Source organism: Brienomyrus brachyistius, chromosome 15 (genome assembly GCF_023856365.1).
Source record: "Brienomyrus brachyistius isolate T26 chromosome 15, BBRACH_0.4, whole genome shotgun sequence".
Taxonomy (NCBI): Eukaryota; Metazoa; Chordata; class Actinopteri; order Osteoglossiformes; family Mormyridae; genus Brienomyrus; species Brienomyrus brachyistius.
In genome coordinates this window covers 7,225,874-7,243,679 of record NC_064547.1, presented here as the reverse complement: position 1 = coordinate 7,243,679, position 17,806 = coordinate 7,225,874, and the positions used below count along the sequence as shown (strand labels likewise).

The window sequence follows — 17,806 nt, the reverse complement described above, 5'->3', positions numbered from 1 at the left end:
AGCAGGGCAGGGTCAAGATGCATGAATTGTGCCTCCCCACGTTCAGCGCGTGCATGTCCAGCGCAACCCGATTATCGGAAGCCTAATTAATAACACATCCCAGCCTGCTGACATTCGAAGCTTCCGACGAATAAAACATGAAAGACTCAAGCTGCGGGTTTTACAGACGTAGTACGTAAAGAGTAAAGCTTCTACAAGCGTCTTACCCTAAAAGGTAACAGAGCTCCGTTTCAAGTCAGCCCCCTTCAAAAACAGCCAATATGTTTTGGTCGTTCCCCCAAATGCTTTCATGTGTTCTTGGGTGCGTAGCAGAAATCAAACACTACAACAAAGTGAGGTATGAAGTCAGCCCCAAAATGACAAACAGACCTATGTTTTTTATTTATCGTCTGTGGTTCTGGAACCCAGAAAAACAGTTCAGCTGGTCCCAAGTCGCACTCAGAGGAAATAAAGAGAGTCAGATTACATTTGTTTTGAACAACTGGATTGTTAAAGCGTTTACTTGGCCGTTTACTTTATCTGACAGCCTGTTCGCACCTGCCCTACCCTAAAGACACTCCTGCACCACCCTGACACTATGCTGCCCTGTTGAGAATTGGGCTGAGCCAAACACACAACTCTAGCATTATGCTCAATCAGGAGTAAGACGCTGGGGTGTACAGGGCCATCGAAGGCCAGCCTGGTCCATTAATGTATAGCCCGCTAAAGCCTGTTTAAACCGTGACATCCCTACAGTGACTCTGACAGTAAGAAGAGGAGATTAAGGTCAGCCTTGGGCAGGAGTGGGCGTGGCCAGCGTGAGGGGTGCAGGTACTAACCAGGAAGGGGGGGGGGGGGAGAGAGATTCACCACTGGGATTTCAGGCTCAGAAACGAATACAAAGTAATAACAAAAATAAACAATGGACCGCATGGCATAGTCTAGTACTGGCGCAGTGTTGGGGCATGGCTGGGGGTTGTCATGATCTGCTGAGCCGGGACCGGGGAAGTAGGGACAGGATTCAAGCGATCGGGAAACATGGGGTTTAACTGAGAACAGGCCGAACAACACAATGGCGTTACAAACGCGGACTAAATACAGAGGACGGAAACAGCGGACAATCGGGGGAGGACAGGGGTAGCGTTGGGGGGTGTGGCACATGGAAAGAGCGGACGATCGGGGCAGGACAGGGGTAGCGTTGGGGGGTGTGGCACATGGAAAGAGCGGACGATCGGGGCAGGACAGGGGTAGCGTTGGGGGGTGTGGCACATGGAAAGAGCGGACGATCGGGGCAGGACAGGGGTAGCGTTGGGGGGTGTGGCACATGGAAAGAGCGGACGATCGGGGCAGGACAGGGGTAGCGTTGGGGGGTGTGGCACATGGAAAGAGCGGACGATCGGGGCAGGACAGGGGTAGCGTTGGGGGGTGTGGCACATGGAAAGAGCGGACGATCGGGGCAGGACAGGGGTAGCGTTGGGGGGTGTGGCACATGGAAAGAGCGGACGATCGGGGCAGGACAGGGGTAGCGTTGGGGGGGTGTGGCACATGGAAAGAGCGGACGATCGGGGCAGGACAGGGGTAGCGTTGGGGGGTGTGGCACATGGAAAGAGCGGACGATCGGGGCAGGACAGGGGTAGCGTTGGGGGGTGTGGCACATGGAAAGAGCGGACGATCGGGGCAGGACAGGGGTAGCGTTGGGGGGTGTGGCACATGGAAAGAGCGGACGATCGGGGCAGGACAGGGGTAGCGTTGGGGGGTGTGGCACATGGAAAGAGCGGACGATCGGGGCAGGACAGGGGTAGCGTTGGGGGGTGTGGCACATGGAAAGAGCAGACGATCGGGGCAGGACAGGGGTAGCGTTGGGGGGTGTGGCACATGGAAAGAGCGGACGATCGGGGCAGGACAGGGGTAGCGTTGGGGGGTGTGGCACATGGAAAGAGCGGACGATCGGGGCAGGACAGGGGTAGCGTTGGGGGGTGTGGCACATGGAAAGAGCGGACGATCGGGGCAGGACAGGGGTAGCGTTGGGGGGTGTGGCACATGGAAAGAGCGGACGATCGGGGCAGGACAGGGGTAGCGTTGGGGGGTGTGGCACATGGAAAGAGCGGACGATCGGGGCAGGACAGGGGTAGCGTTGGGGGGTGTGGCACACGGAAAGAGCGGACGATCGGGGCAGGACAGGGGTAGCGTTGGGGGGTGTGGCACACGGAAAGAGCGGACGATCGGGGCAGGACAGGGGTAGCGTTGGGGGGTGTGGCACACGGGAGGAGCGGACGATCGGGGCAGGACAGGGGTAGCGTTGGGGGGTGTGGCACATGGAAAGAGCGGACGATCGGGGCAGGACAGGGGTAGCGTTGGGGGGTGTGGCACATGGAAAGAGCGGACGATCGGGGCAGGACAGGGGTAGCGTTGGGGGGTGTGGCACATGGAAAGAGCGGACGATCGGGGCAGGACAGGGGTAGCGTTGGGGGGTGTGGCACATGGAAAGAGCGGACGATCGGGGCAGGACAGGGGTAGCGTTGGGGGGTGTGGCACACGGGAGGAGCGGACGATCGGGGCAGGACAGGGGTGGTGTTGGGGTTTTGGAAGCCCTTAAGAAAAAAATGCTCTTGTTTTATCCTGTTCATTTTGTGTTTAAATGCTAAAAAAAAACAAAAAAAACAAAATACGTGTATTTTTTGGGGGCCAGGAACCAATTAATTGGTTTTCCATTATTTCTTAAGGGAAAAATTCGATCAGAAGTCGAAATTTTTAGGATTCGAACCCGAGTTCTGAACGGATTAAGTTCGAGTTCTGAGTTACCACTGTTTTCTATTAAAGTGATTTTCAGTGTCACAAGGTTTCTGTAGATTGACCCCATATAGCTTATTGTCATTGTGACCCTGAGACTGCATACAAACCTTAATGATACTTCAGCTAAACAGCCTATATGTCACACAACTACACTTTCTGTTCATTCCAGGGCAGTAGCGTTTCACAGGAAACCACACCTGCAGAAAACCGTAACTGTCACTCAGCTGATTGTACAGGCCACCTCTGTTGCTTCCAGGCATGCTACCGAACGCGGCACGAAATCCGCTGACCTAGCACAGCGTCTTTCCTTCCTTCCAGGCACGCCTGCTGTCTTTGCCACTGACTGACCCTGAGGCGCTGGTCGGCCATGTTTCTCGGTACACCATCAGCTCTCGGATTTTAGCCTTGGACTAAAACCCGACGGGGGCAGGCAGTCGTGTACGGCCAGCCAACAAATTCCTTCCCGCTCTACAATCCAACCTCCTCGGATCAACCGGAGAGCTTAAGCTTATTTTAATGATGCACGTGCTGTAGGGTCCAGCTAATATCTGACTTTGACTGGTTGGTCCAACAACAGACCTAGTCTGAAACCACCCCCCAAACCAAATTGAAATATATAAACAAAAATACAATAAAGAAGGTCATACCTTTGTGACCACTCCTGAGATGATGAGGGGAGCCTTCGGGGGACTGGAAAAGAAAAGGCAGATATCAAAGTCAGACAGTTTCGGCCAATCGATGGTAGGGACGGTGTTTCACATAAATACATAAGCTGGCTGACTTCTCACACTATGAGGGACCGTGCTATATTCAATTAATTTACTTTTATACAGTGCCTTTCACAACCGTCGCCCCAAGGTGCCTTGCATGGCTTCTGTGATATGTTCCTATATGATATATACAGAATAATTAAATAAAAGGGAAGACAAAGAAAGAGAGAAAGACCGAAAAAAAATAGAAAGAAAGGCAACGGATGAGTGGAACCAAAAACTCCCAAATACGGAGGAAAAAATAAATCTCTGGGGGGGGTCCAACATCAACTTGCTGCCCTCCCCATCCCCCATGCCCCATCGCCCACCCCCGCCCGGGCATGCTAACATTATAGAAAAAGAATGAGTGGGCTTGCTTACTAAAAGCAAGGTGTAAGCTGTGGTTACAGGCAAAGCCAAAGTCCATCAATGAGTCAGTTCCTCATGCCAGCTTATGTAGAGTAGCAGATTGAAGGTTTCTATAGTGATCCCTCACTGGATGGCAGGGTCACCGTTCACTTCCCTGTAGCACTGGCTTCTGGGACCCCCTCCCACAACTGCCCGCGTCAATCCAAAGCAACTGGTGCAAACACAAGTAAAGCCGAGGAATGGACAGCTAGCTCTGTCATCCAGGAAGCCTTGATCCCTCACACACAGGGTCTCGCCTGAAGGCAGTTACGGGTAACTCCGCCGGCCAAACTGCATCTCGATACACCAAAAAAGCAGCATAATTAAATTACAACAATAAATAAATAAAATACCACTGCTAATATTAAATGTAGAGCCTCCAAGGCTGGAAAGGAAGTATACTTGAATTCACTTGTACAAACAACCCGTGGGATCTCTGCTGGCATGCTGACAGGGGCATCCCAGCCCCAGTGACTTCCGCCCCAGTAATATCCTGTTTAATTCCGCAAGGCCGACACACACAAACAAAGAAACCCCCCGTAGCGTGACGTGCATTCCAGAATGTTCGCTTGAGACATGTCTCTCCAGCAACCAGCAGAGATGAAAGTGCATACGATAAGCAGACGTGAGGGACCCATCCTGGTAGAGGATTGTTTGCAAGGCAGAACTGAGCACCAGCAAATCATAAAGAGAGCCTTCACTCAAAAAGAGATGCTGTAAACCCAATCACCACCTTCCAATCGCACGGTGTTTAGACAGGTCATGACGTCATGAAGGTCTGGAGACATGGCTCGAGGGAGCCCCCTGGGGATGATGAGCGATGTCCTGTACATTCAATAAACACCACAGAGCAGTCGTCGGAATTCCAGAATACTGCTACGATTCACAGTGAACTGCAGCAGTCACACCCCAATACTGATCTGGGGATACAGAAAGGGGGGGGATATGACTCAACAGAAGGAAAAGACAGAACAACACACACACACACACACACACACACACACACACAGAATGCGCCCCACTAACCCAACTTTAACTATGCAAGGAAGGTTCCAGCTCTGGGTTGTGTGACGAGTCCTCACACATGTAGATCACCATGGAGAAATAATAGTCGCATTTCAGGAGCGCTACTGTGTATCATTGGCTTGAAGTCTAACATTTCTATACCCTTATCTGAATTAGAAGGGACATTATTTACATGCCACTGACTCTGCGGGAAGAATAAAGTTATCGGAATATTTCATGTGGTAAGACATCTCTGGACAATTAACAGCCTTGAAGACTTTGACAAGGCTGTTTGTACATTATATTACACTACATAAAAAAATGTGTTGGAGCAGAGAAGGGACATGCTGGCTATTTTTAAGTGCAATTCAGGATTTAACGTCCTTTGTCTTGTATTAAGTAAAAACGGACTGTTTGGTTTAATTAACTGTGACTCAACACCACACATAACCACGATCAAGGACCCTGCCCTGTTCTCGGAAGGCGTGACAATTGTTCTGAAATAGTCCGGTTACTGGTTCTGGTTTTTCCTAAAGTTTCACAGCTCATTAATTCTCAGTCACATGTCCCCTTTACAGTCACAGGAAATTAAAGCAGAGCTCCTCACAGGCTGGGCCTCCAATGCAACAGTCTGACTGCGCGTACAGACACACATGCCATTTATCAAATATGTATGTTTTAAAATACACAGGAGTGCAAAATGTAAGCAGTAAACGAACGTGAACATACCAGTAAACAAGCAACAGTGCAAACCTACAACGGCTCCATTCACTGGAGTCTGTAATTCCTCATACAGCCCATCAGTATTTTACCTCACTACATTTATCAGTTCATGCCATACGGTAGTATAGTGCAAGTTCAGTGGGAGTATAGTGGGAAAAACCAGAATAAGACAGAACAGTATAGTAGTCATGAGGGGGGGGGGGGGGGGGGGGAAGGGGTCCAAGGCCAAGTTCCAACTCAACCTCAGAAGCATGTGGGCAGGCTAAGCTCACATTGAGAAACGTGCACGGAGGAGTCAGCTTTCTCCCATAACTTCCCCCTATAAAAGCATATTTTTATATTAATCTGTTCAATTAATTTCTAGTTCGGCAAAGGTTTGTTTTAATGACATTTTTATCATCCTACCCCTCTATTTATCCTGTGAGGATAATTGCCTTTCATTTTCGCCATTTGCCCGGTATGCAGGGTCCCATTCATACATTCCTATTGCAACAAATCAGTGTTCCGCCACAGCTCCAGCAAAGCCTCTTACGCCAGCAGAACGTTTGTTGCCTAACTGGACCGGGGCTATTTTGTAAGCATTTCAGCATACGGGAACTTCTGCCTGAAGGCTGAGTGCGCCATGCCACTCTCTCAAAGCACAAACTTTGTGAAATGCTTGTTTTGCCTCTCCCCTACTGAACTGAAAGCCCAATTTGCAATTTTAGGACTGTGAAATGCAGCTCCACACTCAAGAACCACTGCAGATATCTTTACGACACCTTAAGGTGACGATTCATGGGGCAACTTTTTGAGCAATGTTGCCGGGCAACTTCCAACCAGGTGAGACAAAGGGCAACTCATCCTGATCTGCATGGCCCATTGCTCATTAGAAATTTGCTGTCCAGTTTTAGGGCATATTCGCACTTGGCCTGGTTGCCTCGTACCATGCCCGAGCATGGTAATTCACCGTGGTCTTTCTACAGACAACCAGAGACATCCCAGGACGGTTACTGAGGTGCTGGAAGTCTGGCACATCACACCACACTCAGAATCGCTTTGATCAAGCATCTGGCCCCTCTTCGCCCTGTCTGTGTGCTGTATGTATTCAGTTGCAGCCACATGATTCACTGTTCTGAGGAGCAGAATGTTTGCATTAATTAGTGGGCATACCCAGTAAACTTGCCACTAAGAGTATATGTGTGATTACCAAAAGCTTAGTTATATGACCAGAAATCGCCTTCATAAAAGCAAAGGAAACAGCAGAAATCGTGTCCTTTTCACTGCTGAAAACATACCTCAAGACAAACAAATTATTACATGAAATGAGCGAGCATTGAATAAGAACACCATAGAAACAGTGACTGGGTATTGCGCGAGATCAGGTGATTTACACGCCAGATAGGCGCTTCACTTCAGGGGAATCCCCCTGTCACTGGTTCAGCTGGTGTGGGAAGTACAGAAAACCCAGCAGGGACAAAATTCTGAAAACCAAGAAAAAAAAAAAATACCATGATCAACCACTTTAAGTTACTACCGAATATATACGTGTATGTGTGTGTGTGTGTGTGTGTGTGTATGCGCACGTGCAGTTGACCTAGGAAGATTATTCACTAAGCGCAGCTGGACAACCGGAATCTCGCCAGAATGAACAGAAGGCGCCAACAGCGCAGGCCTTGAAAATGCCAATTAGAGGCCATCTGATATGAGGCCTTCACTGAAATACCGCCGCTCCCCAGCCAACCGGGAGCCACCTTCTGCCTCGGCGCCGCACAGCTGTGAGCGCCACAGGCAGGGGACGACCGCGCGAAGACGTGGCCGCGTCAGCAGATACCCCCCCAAAACATTCTGCACCACATCCTTCTACTTCATCTTGCATTTTATTTAAAAACTCCTCAGCATAATCCCAGGCCCCAGTAACAATCAGGAGATCTACTGACTTATTTAACAGTGCCATCAATAATACCCAGAGTAGCTGCTTATTGCAATAAATCACAATGAATCTCTTTGATGGGAGGCGAAATTTCAGGTTTGTGGTCTCTAATAACTTGAAGGGAAGAGACGAAACAGATATTGAGGCTCCAGGTCAGATTCAGAAGTGAAGCACGCAGAAGGAGGTAAAGAATATTACCCCTCATTTGAGTCACACAAAAAAACCAATGAGCTTCCTTCAGATTGTATTATAATAAATATTATTTCCAGGGTGACACAGTGTCTCAATGGGTAGCACTCTTGCCTTAAACCTCTAGACATGCTAACTGGTCTCTCTGTGGTCTCCCTGTGGTCTCCCTGTGGTCTCCCTGTGGTCTCCCTCTACGACAGCATGTGTGGGTATGTGCCCTGCGACGGACAGGCATCCCAGGATGCTCCTCAGCCTTGCACTGCCTGGGAAGGGCTCCAGGGCCCCCCCTGACCCCGAGCAAGAAAAGCAGATGGAAGGAATATAGAGTTCCTGCCCTCACATTCTGCTCAGCTCTGTGAAATAAAAATGAGACGATAAATTTTGGTTTTATTTGGCTAAAACCATCTGCCAATTAACGCGACTGACACACAGGGCAAGTTGGATCTTATCCACAGACAATTTTTTTTAACATAAAGATAAAACATGGAAAAAGTATCGGCTTAAAGAGAAAAGATTTTTCCAGTAATGCAACAATAACTTGAATTCAGCTCTGCCTTAATACACATTTACAGCACTGTACAAAGGCAGTATAAAGAGATTATTGATATCAAACATCTCTGGGTGAATCATTATTACACGGCGATTTAAAAAGCTCAACCAACAGATTATTCAGCTGAGCCTCAATTCACTGGCAAATGTGCTAAAACGCTCGGTCATGCTGTACTGCCAAGCAGGTCTGAAGCATTGGCATGGGATGGCCAGAAGAGGGCAGCAGCACACCTTTGTGACTCCAGTCCATAGGGGTTAAGTCATTTACTTCTGTACTCTAAGGGATACGTGATTTGCAGCTGAAAGGCATATGAAGAATCTCACGGCATAACGATAACCATCAAGAAGCAAATCTACAGGTGTGTTTGTTCATATATGAACAAAAATTGCCAGAACTAGCCAATGAACAATTAACTGTAGCAGTCAAAGTGCATCGAATTTTTGTGTGTCATATAGAGAAAACAAATGAAGGATGCATTGGGCTCTGTGCCATAATCTTTAAAGCTGAAAAAAGATTATCGATTGTTCTGGGAAATATAACAAGCAGTGAAGTCTGGGCCCCCATGAAACACCGAGAAGACGAGAAGATGAGGGAGCTCCGTAACGGGGCACCAATCTGCTCGGTTTCGCTCCGTCGTCTCAAGTGGGCACAGGGGAGGCCGGCCCAAAGTTTGAGATAAGATGACCGTGATAAACAGCTTACAAACCCTTGGGCAGAACCTTGCCGAAAAGAGTTTTGTTTGTGCCAATTAGCACCAGTGGCTTGACGTTAGCTGGGCAATATCGCCATGGCAACGGCCGAGCATAGCTCTCATTTGCCATCAGCTCTGAGGTCTCCAATGTGGTAAAAGAAACAGATAAAGAAAAAAATCTCTCTACATCTTGGGAGTGGCCTGAACAAAAGCGATATCGGGCCCCACCTGGACACCAATGACACACTCGCAGAACTTTTGCTGAAGCCCACAAGAAGGACAGAGTTAAAATGAACGACAATGACATTCCTGTCACACCTCAGCGTCTCCACCACATCCAACACTCTCCCCTCCTCAAACACCCCCATGACCCTCATACATAGCTGACTTTGGGCATTAGATTTAACCAAAAATTCGACAATCAGTGCAACACCCTACTTATGGGTGATCAAATATGCCTCACACCAATCGAACCCCTAAAACAAGATGTCCATCCATCATAAAGAAAATATAATTACATGGACCCGATTCACATAAGCAACTGGAAATACCACACATGACATAGAGACATGACTCGGAGCACACCCCCAAGTGACCAAGTGCAGCTCAGCAGGTTAGGATTCTGTGCCCGTGATTGGAGGGTCACCAATTCAAATCCCAGGGTCTACAGAGTAATTCCGCATTGGGCCCCTGAGCAAAGGCCCTTAACCCCTAAGTGCTCCAGGGTCTGACCCTGCTTTCACAAAAAAATGCATGGTACTTTGGATAAAAATAAATAAAAACAATGACACTGGAACAGAACGGCCAAAACTTTGTTCAAGTCTCTTACCATAAACAAGGTGTGCATTTACCCTTCAAGAATGACACCGCCAATGGGCTTAGTGAATCCTTCATCTGCGCCCAACTCAGTCAGCTGCAGTTTTTTTTTTTATATGTTAATCGCACTTCTTTGATGACGACTGTGTCTTGGACGAGACTCACACACATACTCTGCCCTTCAACGGTCAAGGATTCCCTTGATGGCCCCAACAGAACCTGTCCTCCAGGTGAAGATATCATAGCCTTACTAAGCTCAAAGACCCCAACAGGCACTTAACTTACTAAAACCTAAGCAGTGTGTAATTCACGTTTGCCAGTAAACGGGGTCTGTAATTGAGCTCCTCCACACTGGATGCCGAACTTAACTGCCTTCCAGTTTCAGCCTGTGCTGTACAGATAAAAGTAGTTCTGATAAAAAGCAAGAAAAATGGAAGCTAATGTTTTGTGACAATTAAGCTACCTGTAATTTCACAAAGTAAAAAAATTCGACAATCCGATAAATACGTTAACTACGGTCGGGACAGGACAGTGCATGTCAACTCAGCAGTACGTTTATTTTTCTTTTCTTTTGTTTAAGCGCTTCGTTCATGAAGAGGAATAAAATGTTCTGTAATGCGTTTTGACCAAAAAAAGTCATAAGTAAAACTGATTTTAACATTTAACATTTCAACGGGGAAAATAAATTATTACGGAGACATTCAAATCTGATGTGGTGTTGAATGCAGGCAAAATGACCTGAACTGTCTTTTGGGTTGTTTAACTTGACTGTTTACCTCCGTTTTGAACATAGGTTCCGTCAGCTTTGTCAGTCGACGAGCACCCAGTGAATACGCCCACGCACTCACCCATCAGCAGCACTGCATGTGGACCGCAGGAGGTGTACCAATGCAGAGGTGCGTCATGTGACCATCAGCCAGATGCGTGGAGGATAGCAGTGCGACCTTTTCAAAACATCAGACACCTGCTGTTGGCTTCTGTTCCCGCCCTTGGTGAAAACATAGCTTAACAGTCCACTCCCTCCCCCCAGGTGTGGCACCACCCCTGACCCCCATCACGGCCTCCGCCAGGCGTCCAATCAGAGTGGAGTACAAGACACAGTCTCTGCATCACAGTCAGAGGGTCTGGCTGTTATGACGGCGCTTATACGAGCAGCTCCGTTGGTGCCCTGACCCATAAGCAGCTAATAGCAAGCCTAGCCTGCCCCCCCACCCCCCCACCCCACTCCCCCCATTGAAAAACCCTGCACGGGAGGCTCAGATGCAGTGATGGAACGACATTCCGATTAAGAGGAGCAGGCCACATTGTCGGGGCCGGAGGGTATTCCACCCCATGTGCACCCCCCCCACCTCATTCTGTGCTCAAATTTAATCCATCGGAAAAAGCCAAATTGCATGTGACAGGTGGTCTCCAGACAATCCCGCCTGACTTGCTCCAACAAATGTGCAATTTTTCCAGCAGCCACCTGCTGTCCTGTCCCCCCGCAAGCCACCGCCCCCTCCAGGGGCTCGGGGAGGGGGCTGAGGAGGGGCAGAGCGGGCAGGGTCTCGGGTGGGGCTGTCACCGGAAGGTCCTCCATAATGGCTGGACAAAACCCACGACGATGACACAGACGTGCCCCCTTCCCCCACGCACAAACACGAGTCCCTAGATGGCTACATGGATGCCGCCCCCCCCCCCCCCCCGAGAAGCCAACGGATTCAGCGCAGTTGTATGCGAGAAATCTTTTTTAACTAAACATGCTGTCAATAGGGCTATGCAGTGTTTATATAGAAAAACAGAGCAACAGTATGATCTCGCATTAAAAGTTACTTGACAGCAATATTGTAATCATTTCAGCCGACTGCTCTCCTGTGTTAAACTTCAGATTGCTTTTCTGCTTGTCAGTAGAAGTCAAATTGACTCCATCTGCCATTCTGTTCTTCGTCAGGTCCAGTTACTCATAGCTCCTTTACAGAATGTAGACTGGGAGAGGAGAGATTGAAACAGAACGGCGGGAAATGAGTAAGACATGGCCTCCAATCTTTATCACTAGACGAAAGCCAGAAGAAACCAGCTCCAGGCAAAAGACAGCCGAGAATTATATGCGGCATATTCAAAACTCAACTAGCCAAAGAGGACTTTGATAAAATTTCTAAACATCCGGCCCCTTTCCCAGATTTCTCGTAATTCAGAGATTTCCGGGGTTCTTAAAGAGCCCAGGAGACGGGCCTCTATTACCCTCACAGTTCATGTCACGGTATATGTTGGGATACGACAGCCAATCACAGGCGCGTCTCGAGTTAAGGATATTTGAAAAGCACTCACATTTTACACTTGTTTCCTATCATATTATGGGAAATGCACCATATTACTTAACCTAGGCAAAGGTTACAAATAAAATTCATGATAGTGAGTCACATATAATCACAACTATGCTGAAAAAGCAGGAATTAAACACCAACCCCTCTGACCCACATAAATGACATGAGTCATGTTCAAGGTAGAGCTTAATTTACATTCAATTTATTCCTCAATTATTCATTTCATACTATTACTTTACCCCAAATTTAAGCACTGTTCATTAATCTACAATTTAGAACAGAACCACTGCTTAAAACTGCAGCGTATTAAAATACTGGTAATATAATGTCCTGCTATCCTGCACGAAAAAGCAAACAGTGACCAATCAGGGTCTAAAGTACAGAACTGCACATAAACACAAGAGAATTCTAAAAATTACAGGTATAAGGTGCATCAGCAAAGCAGGTTTCATGCTAAGAGAAACTAATACACAACCAATAAGGTTACCATTCATCTAGATGTCACAGCTAAGGGACACATCTACACCATGCACACCTTATCTACTGTCAAAGGAGATGCTGAAGTTTCATTAAGTTCTAATGTCATGTATGTCTACATGCTACTGAATGACAAAATGTAACAATGCCATAACCACTGAAGTGTTTTGCCTATGATCAGCAATTAGCTAACCTGCCGGCACATGTACAAGCAGATCTGAAAATGGATACTAATCCATGCATCATTCATGAAAATGTACACAAATGTAAGCGATTAAGACGTACAAATTTGAGGACTTTCCCTCACTCATATTAATCACTCAGAAAAGCCAGGAAAATAGCGCACAGTAAACAGACACGACATATGCTAACACTCTTACAAAATAAAAGTAACACAAACAGGTTTCTAGTACCTGGGGTGCTCATCTCCCCAGGGTCAATCCGTTACAATCTATCCTGGGAATCATCTATTAAGTTGGAGCAACAAGACGGATCATGCGCTCTGCGAGGGTGCCAGAAATTCACCTGCAGTGTGAACTACACAAACAGCAGTCTGAGCTTCTGCTCACGCGCGAGTTTTCCGAGGCCTGGGGGCTGATTAAGAGAAATGAGTCACGATGCGAAAAGGGACCCGTGGTTCACGAAGAGAAGGCAAAAGGAGAGTATCCACAGACAGACATGTGGCTAGATCAGCATCGCAACAATTCGACGTGACCTGAAGCAAACTGAAAAAAGCAAAGCCGCCCTTGTTTGAGAATGAGAAAACAGCTGCCAGGATTTTCAGAAGACAATCTGACTTGAAATACAGAAGCCCTGTTTACACTTGGCTTTAAAATGCATCTTGGATGACCGGATCACAAGTGGACAGTGCTAAGTACAAGTGCAAACGACCACCCAGACGCACTGTGAGCCGATCACTCAAACCACTTGCCAAGGTGGTCTGGGATGCATTTGACCACATCTCTCTCGTAGTGTAAACGCTAATGTGTTCCAATGCATCCTCAACAAGGACATCACGATAGCTATGGGTGGTGCTGTCCGACCTTCTAGCAGAAGTGCCGCAGGCAGTAATGAAATCTGAGCACAAGTAGTCAGCTGGACACCTTGAAGAGGCATGATAAATACAGTCGTAAATGAAGACGTCTCGACTGTCACCTTGTGATCCAACCATCTAAGACGCATTTTAAAACCAAGCGTAAACAGGAACAAATACTTAGACTCTTACTTTAATAACCAACTGGGGTTCAGTCAGGCACACGGGTTTACATTTAAAACCATCTCACGCATCCGTCTGTCACACCTCTCCGGAAATCTTACTAATATTTAGTTACAGCACGGAAATAAAGGAATCCACATGAGTGCAGCCCGAGATGCGGTAAGATAAGGATGGTGGAATTCCTAGCGGCGTCCTCACGGAGTATCCCCCCATCCAAGCGCAGATAAGACCCCAAGCCTCGCTCTCCCTCCAAAGGGATTCGGCAATCGGGCTCCTCTGCTGATGGGATCTAAACCAAAGTGGGCGGCCTCGCCTTCCTGCCGATGGCAGATTCGCAGCACCTCTCCCAGAGGGAGAACGCTCCAGAGACAAAGGAGCAAAGCAGCCTCCGACTTACCAAGCGGCATGAGGATGCCCTTAACAGGCTTCCCCAGCATAAAGCCGAGACAACACGCAAGTCTCTTTCTGTCAAAATGTTTATCTGTGTTTATGTGGATATCCATTTAAAAGTTATGTTTGTTTCCATGTAACTATGGGGCAGAAATTAACCGGCAAAAGAAAAAAAAAAAAGGAAAAAAGAGCAATGCGTTGTGGGAAGTTCTTCCATAAAATAAGCAAGAACTTACGAAACATTATGACATTCCTGCCAGAATGCAAGCTAAAAAGCTACTTCCTGAGCACTTGGTGGTAGACACACCCAAGAACCGCCTCTGCATAAGGGAAATCTGTGTTTGCAGTTCTGTGGCACAATGAAGTACTTGGGGATTAACAGCAGGAGACAGAAACACCCAAGATTTCCTCTGGTTCTAACTTAGAAATATCTGAGGATGGAAATGCAGGAAAAGAGGGAACCAAAGGCTTGGGAAGAGGGTTGATGGTTAAGGACAATGGACAGCCTGAAGAGAGCAGATGAGATGGCCCCACACCAACCTCCCAAAGGCCCACGCTCTGGGTCTGGAGGGAACCACACCCCTGCTCAAAGCTCAACTTGGGGAAGGAACAAGCAATCAGGCACATGATCAGGAATTGGTCGTATGGAAAATAAATATTTTACTTTGGCCTTGAGAAACCTTATGAAACAGGTGAGCCTCAAGGACAGAAAGATACAGAAATTCCACAAGCAGACCAAGCTAAAAGACTGATACACGCTCCAAGGACAAAATGGCAGCTCATTCATGCTAACAAACCGAAAAGCAGCAGTTATTTTTTGCAAATATGACTCATATCTTCGAAGGACAGAAATCATCTGTCCTTGTCGGACATGCTTTGTACCATCTGAACACGTCTGCAAGGTAGAAACAGACAAATTAGGCAATGAATAAGCCCCCTTGTCCCGGTGATAAATGGGGGCTCTTTGACTTCCCATTACAGAGCATAAGGACATGGACTGACAGGGAGACGTTCACTGTGCCTTTGGTCACAAAACTTACTGACCTGGAAAAAAAACCCAGCAATTACAGGGTAGAAAAATCAACCTGAAGAGTGCATGGCTAAACATACGAGTTCAAGCTTTATAAATCACAGTAATGTATTTTCCAAGAATGTTTCTTCTCGCAGGACTGATAAGAATACATCTTAAAATTGTGTAATGAATGTTAAATTAATGTATTTTGAGACTATTTCTTTTTTTTTTTATTTTCCTTTTCCACTTGTTTCAGGTACTATGTTTAGATACTGTGTCATTATAGTCCTGCAAAGAATATTAGCTGCATAAATAAAACAAGAGGCAGGGATAATACCATCAAATACCAGCAGTCCCATTAATTAAGAGATAAATTTATGTAATATTAAATTGTGTACTTTATGATTGCTTTTCTCTTCTCACTTCTTTTACATTCCAAGTTAGGACATTACACCAGTATTTTTGTTATGTTCTCCGGAAATAATCAAAGGGACTAACGGTACTTTACCGAAACTTTTTTTAAAGACAGAAATGCATAGATTCCAGAGCTACAGTGAAGACAGATCTAGATCTTGATCGTTTTTATTGCTAAATTTGCCCGTTTGTTGGAAGCTTGGGAATAGGCAGAGAGATCACAGCCATTTCGGCGCAGATGCACGCCATATACTTTTTTTACCTGCTGCTCTCAAACTCCTTGCTGTCCTTGTCCGGTACCGGCTCCGGGCCGCTCTGGTGCTTCTGCACTATCCTCATCCCCCCCGCCTTCACTGTCATGGGAGATAAGCCATAATCAATTTTCTACTTGCAATGTAAATGACATTACGGCTACAGCGATTCATTTTCCTGATAACGTCAGAAATAAATCCCAAATAAAACACCCTCTACATCCCCTAAGCGTAACATCACACTAAAACTATTTTTAGGCTATAGCTGAGACCTCTGCAATGCAACAAAGTCATTAGAGGGCATTACACGGACGTGCAATCATATTATCAACCTTAAATCAACAGTCAACAAAGAAAGACAATTTGCTTTGCGTTGATAAGGGCTGAATACATCCATCATATCTAACAATACAGATATTACAATAAGTCGAAGAGCCCGGAGCTGCAGTTGAGGTGGCCGATGTACACGTATGCTTTCCCAGCCGTCCTAAAATAACAGCCCACGTTGGCAGGCGCAGTGGCCTTTGGACCACATGCAAAACCTTAAACCTCTAACAGTCTAAATGCGGCTTATTCGTTAAAAAAACAAAGTGGCGCTTAACATACAAAGTGAAGCTGATGATTTATGACGGCCAATGCTAGGAAATAGAGGCTGCTGCAATCCAAAGCGAATATCTAGAGCAACAACAGAGAAGGAGGGTGTTGAGTGAAAGTAAAAAATGCATGGCGGGGCCGCCACTGAGGCAGGTATCCGGAGAAGGTACGGTGTCAGGACCGGCCTGCCTGCGGCTAGCGAGCTAACAGACTCGGACAGGCGGAACGGGGGCGGGCACGTAGGCTGATGGAGCCGGGCTCAGCGAGGTGTAGCTCGCAGTATGCAACGTGAGGGCAATACGTAATAGTAATAATAATAATAATAATAATAATTTATATTATTATTATAGGATCTTAGCAAAAGCCAGGCTAGCTAACTAATCCAGTAGTGATACGATTCGCGACACTCAACGCGTGGAAGAATACAGTGCAAGTAGGAAAAGGCAGCAGGCGGAACTCTGAAATCACGGCTCGCCTCGGCTCGGTTCGGCAGGGCTCGGCGCGGCGCGGTTCCGCTACCAGCCCAGAGTAACAGCACGGGTTTAATACCAGCAGGGGGGTGTCCGGCTTTCGTCTCTGGTTTCTCTTTCGGTGGCGAAGACATGCTTGCAGAAATGAAACGCGGCACTTAAAACGAATAAATATGTGCGTTTTCTCCCCCCGAGGTCTGCCTCGCTTCCGTATGCACAGGTTCGCAGCGGACTTCGGGTGGCCCGGTCAACGTGGCTTTTCCCGTCTCGCTGTTTGGCAACACTGGCTGATGACGTCACAGGATACGGTCAGCGGGACCGAACATTGGCTCGGGGCGGAGTCAAACTGAGGTAAGGGGCGGGACTAATAGGCACATGGGTCAAATGATGAATTCGCTGGATGTGCCGGTTTTGTGTGAAGACGTTATTTTCATAATTAATAAAAAAACAACTTCCAGGTTGTAGTTAAGTGGTAGTCTGCTAATAAGTACACAGGAGGAGAATCATGGAAATCCATAAAAGGTGATGTGTCAATATTCAGTATTAACATACTGTAAGCAATTGTGTTACACTAGGTCCTCTTTGAAGAAGAAATAATTAAGTAAATTATAAATAAAGCAATAATCGTTACCATTAATGGGGGGGGGGGGTGTTTTTTTAATGCACTATTAATGATTCTGTTACTTTGCATCAGGCCTATGAGCACGAAATAAATTATTTGACTCGAAACAAACCCCTGTAGTTATTGTCTGATGTTTGAGAGAAAAAAAGTCAAATCTTTGCATCATGATATTCTTTTCCATGAAAACTGGAACCAATAAATATAAAAATGTATTTCAAACCATCAATTTTATTTTAACCTGA

At 46.8% G+C, this 17,806-nt stretch overlaps 1 protein-coding gene across 1 annotated transcript in view; it reads right to left on the bottom strand.

Moving 5' to 3' along the window:
• LOC125708740 (death-associated protein) overlaps window positions 1–17,248 on the bottom strand; it is an 18,212-nt gene extending 964 nt beyond the window's left edge. The window contains exons 1-3 of the mRNA XM_048976501.1: window positions 17,022–17,248; window positions 15,890–15,980; window positions 3,420–3,462 (exon numbers count right to left, since the gene is read on the bottom strand). Of these exons, the coding sequence (XP_048832458.1) occupies window positions 3,420–3,462; window positions 15,890–15,980; window positions 17,022–17,076 (189 nt within the window). The 5' untranslated portion in view covers window positions 17,077–17,248. The remainder of the gene's footprint in view (window positions 1–3,419; window positions 3,463–15,889; window positions 15,981–17,021) is intronic.
• Between the last annotated feature and the right edge of the window lie 558 nt (window positions 17,249–17,806).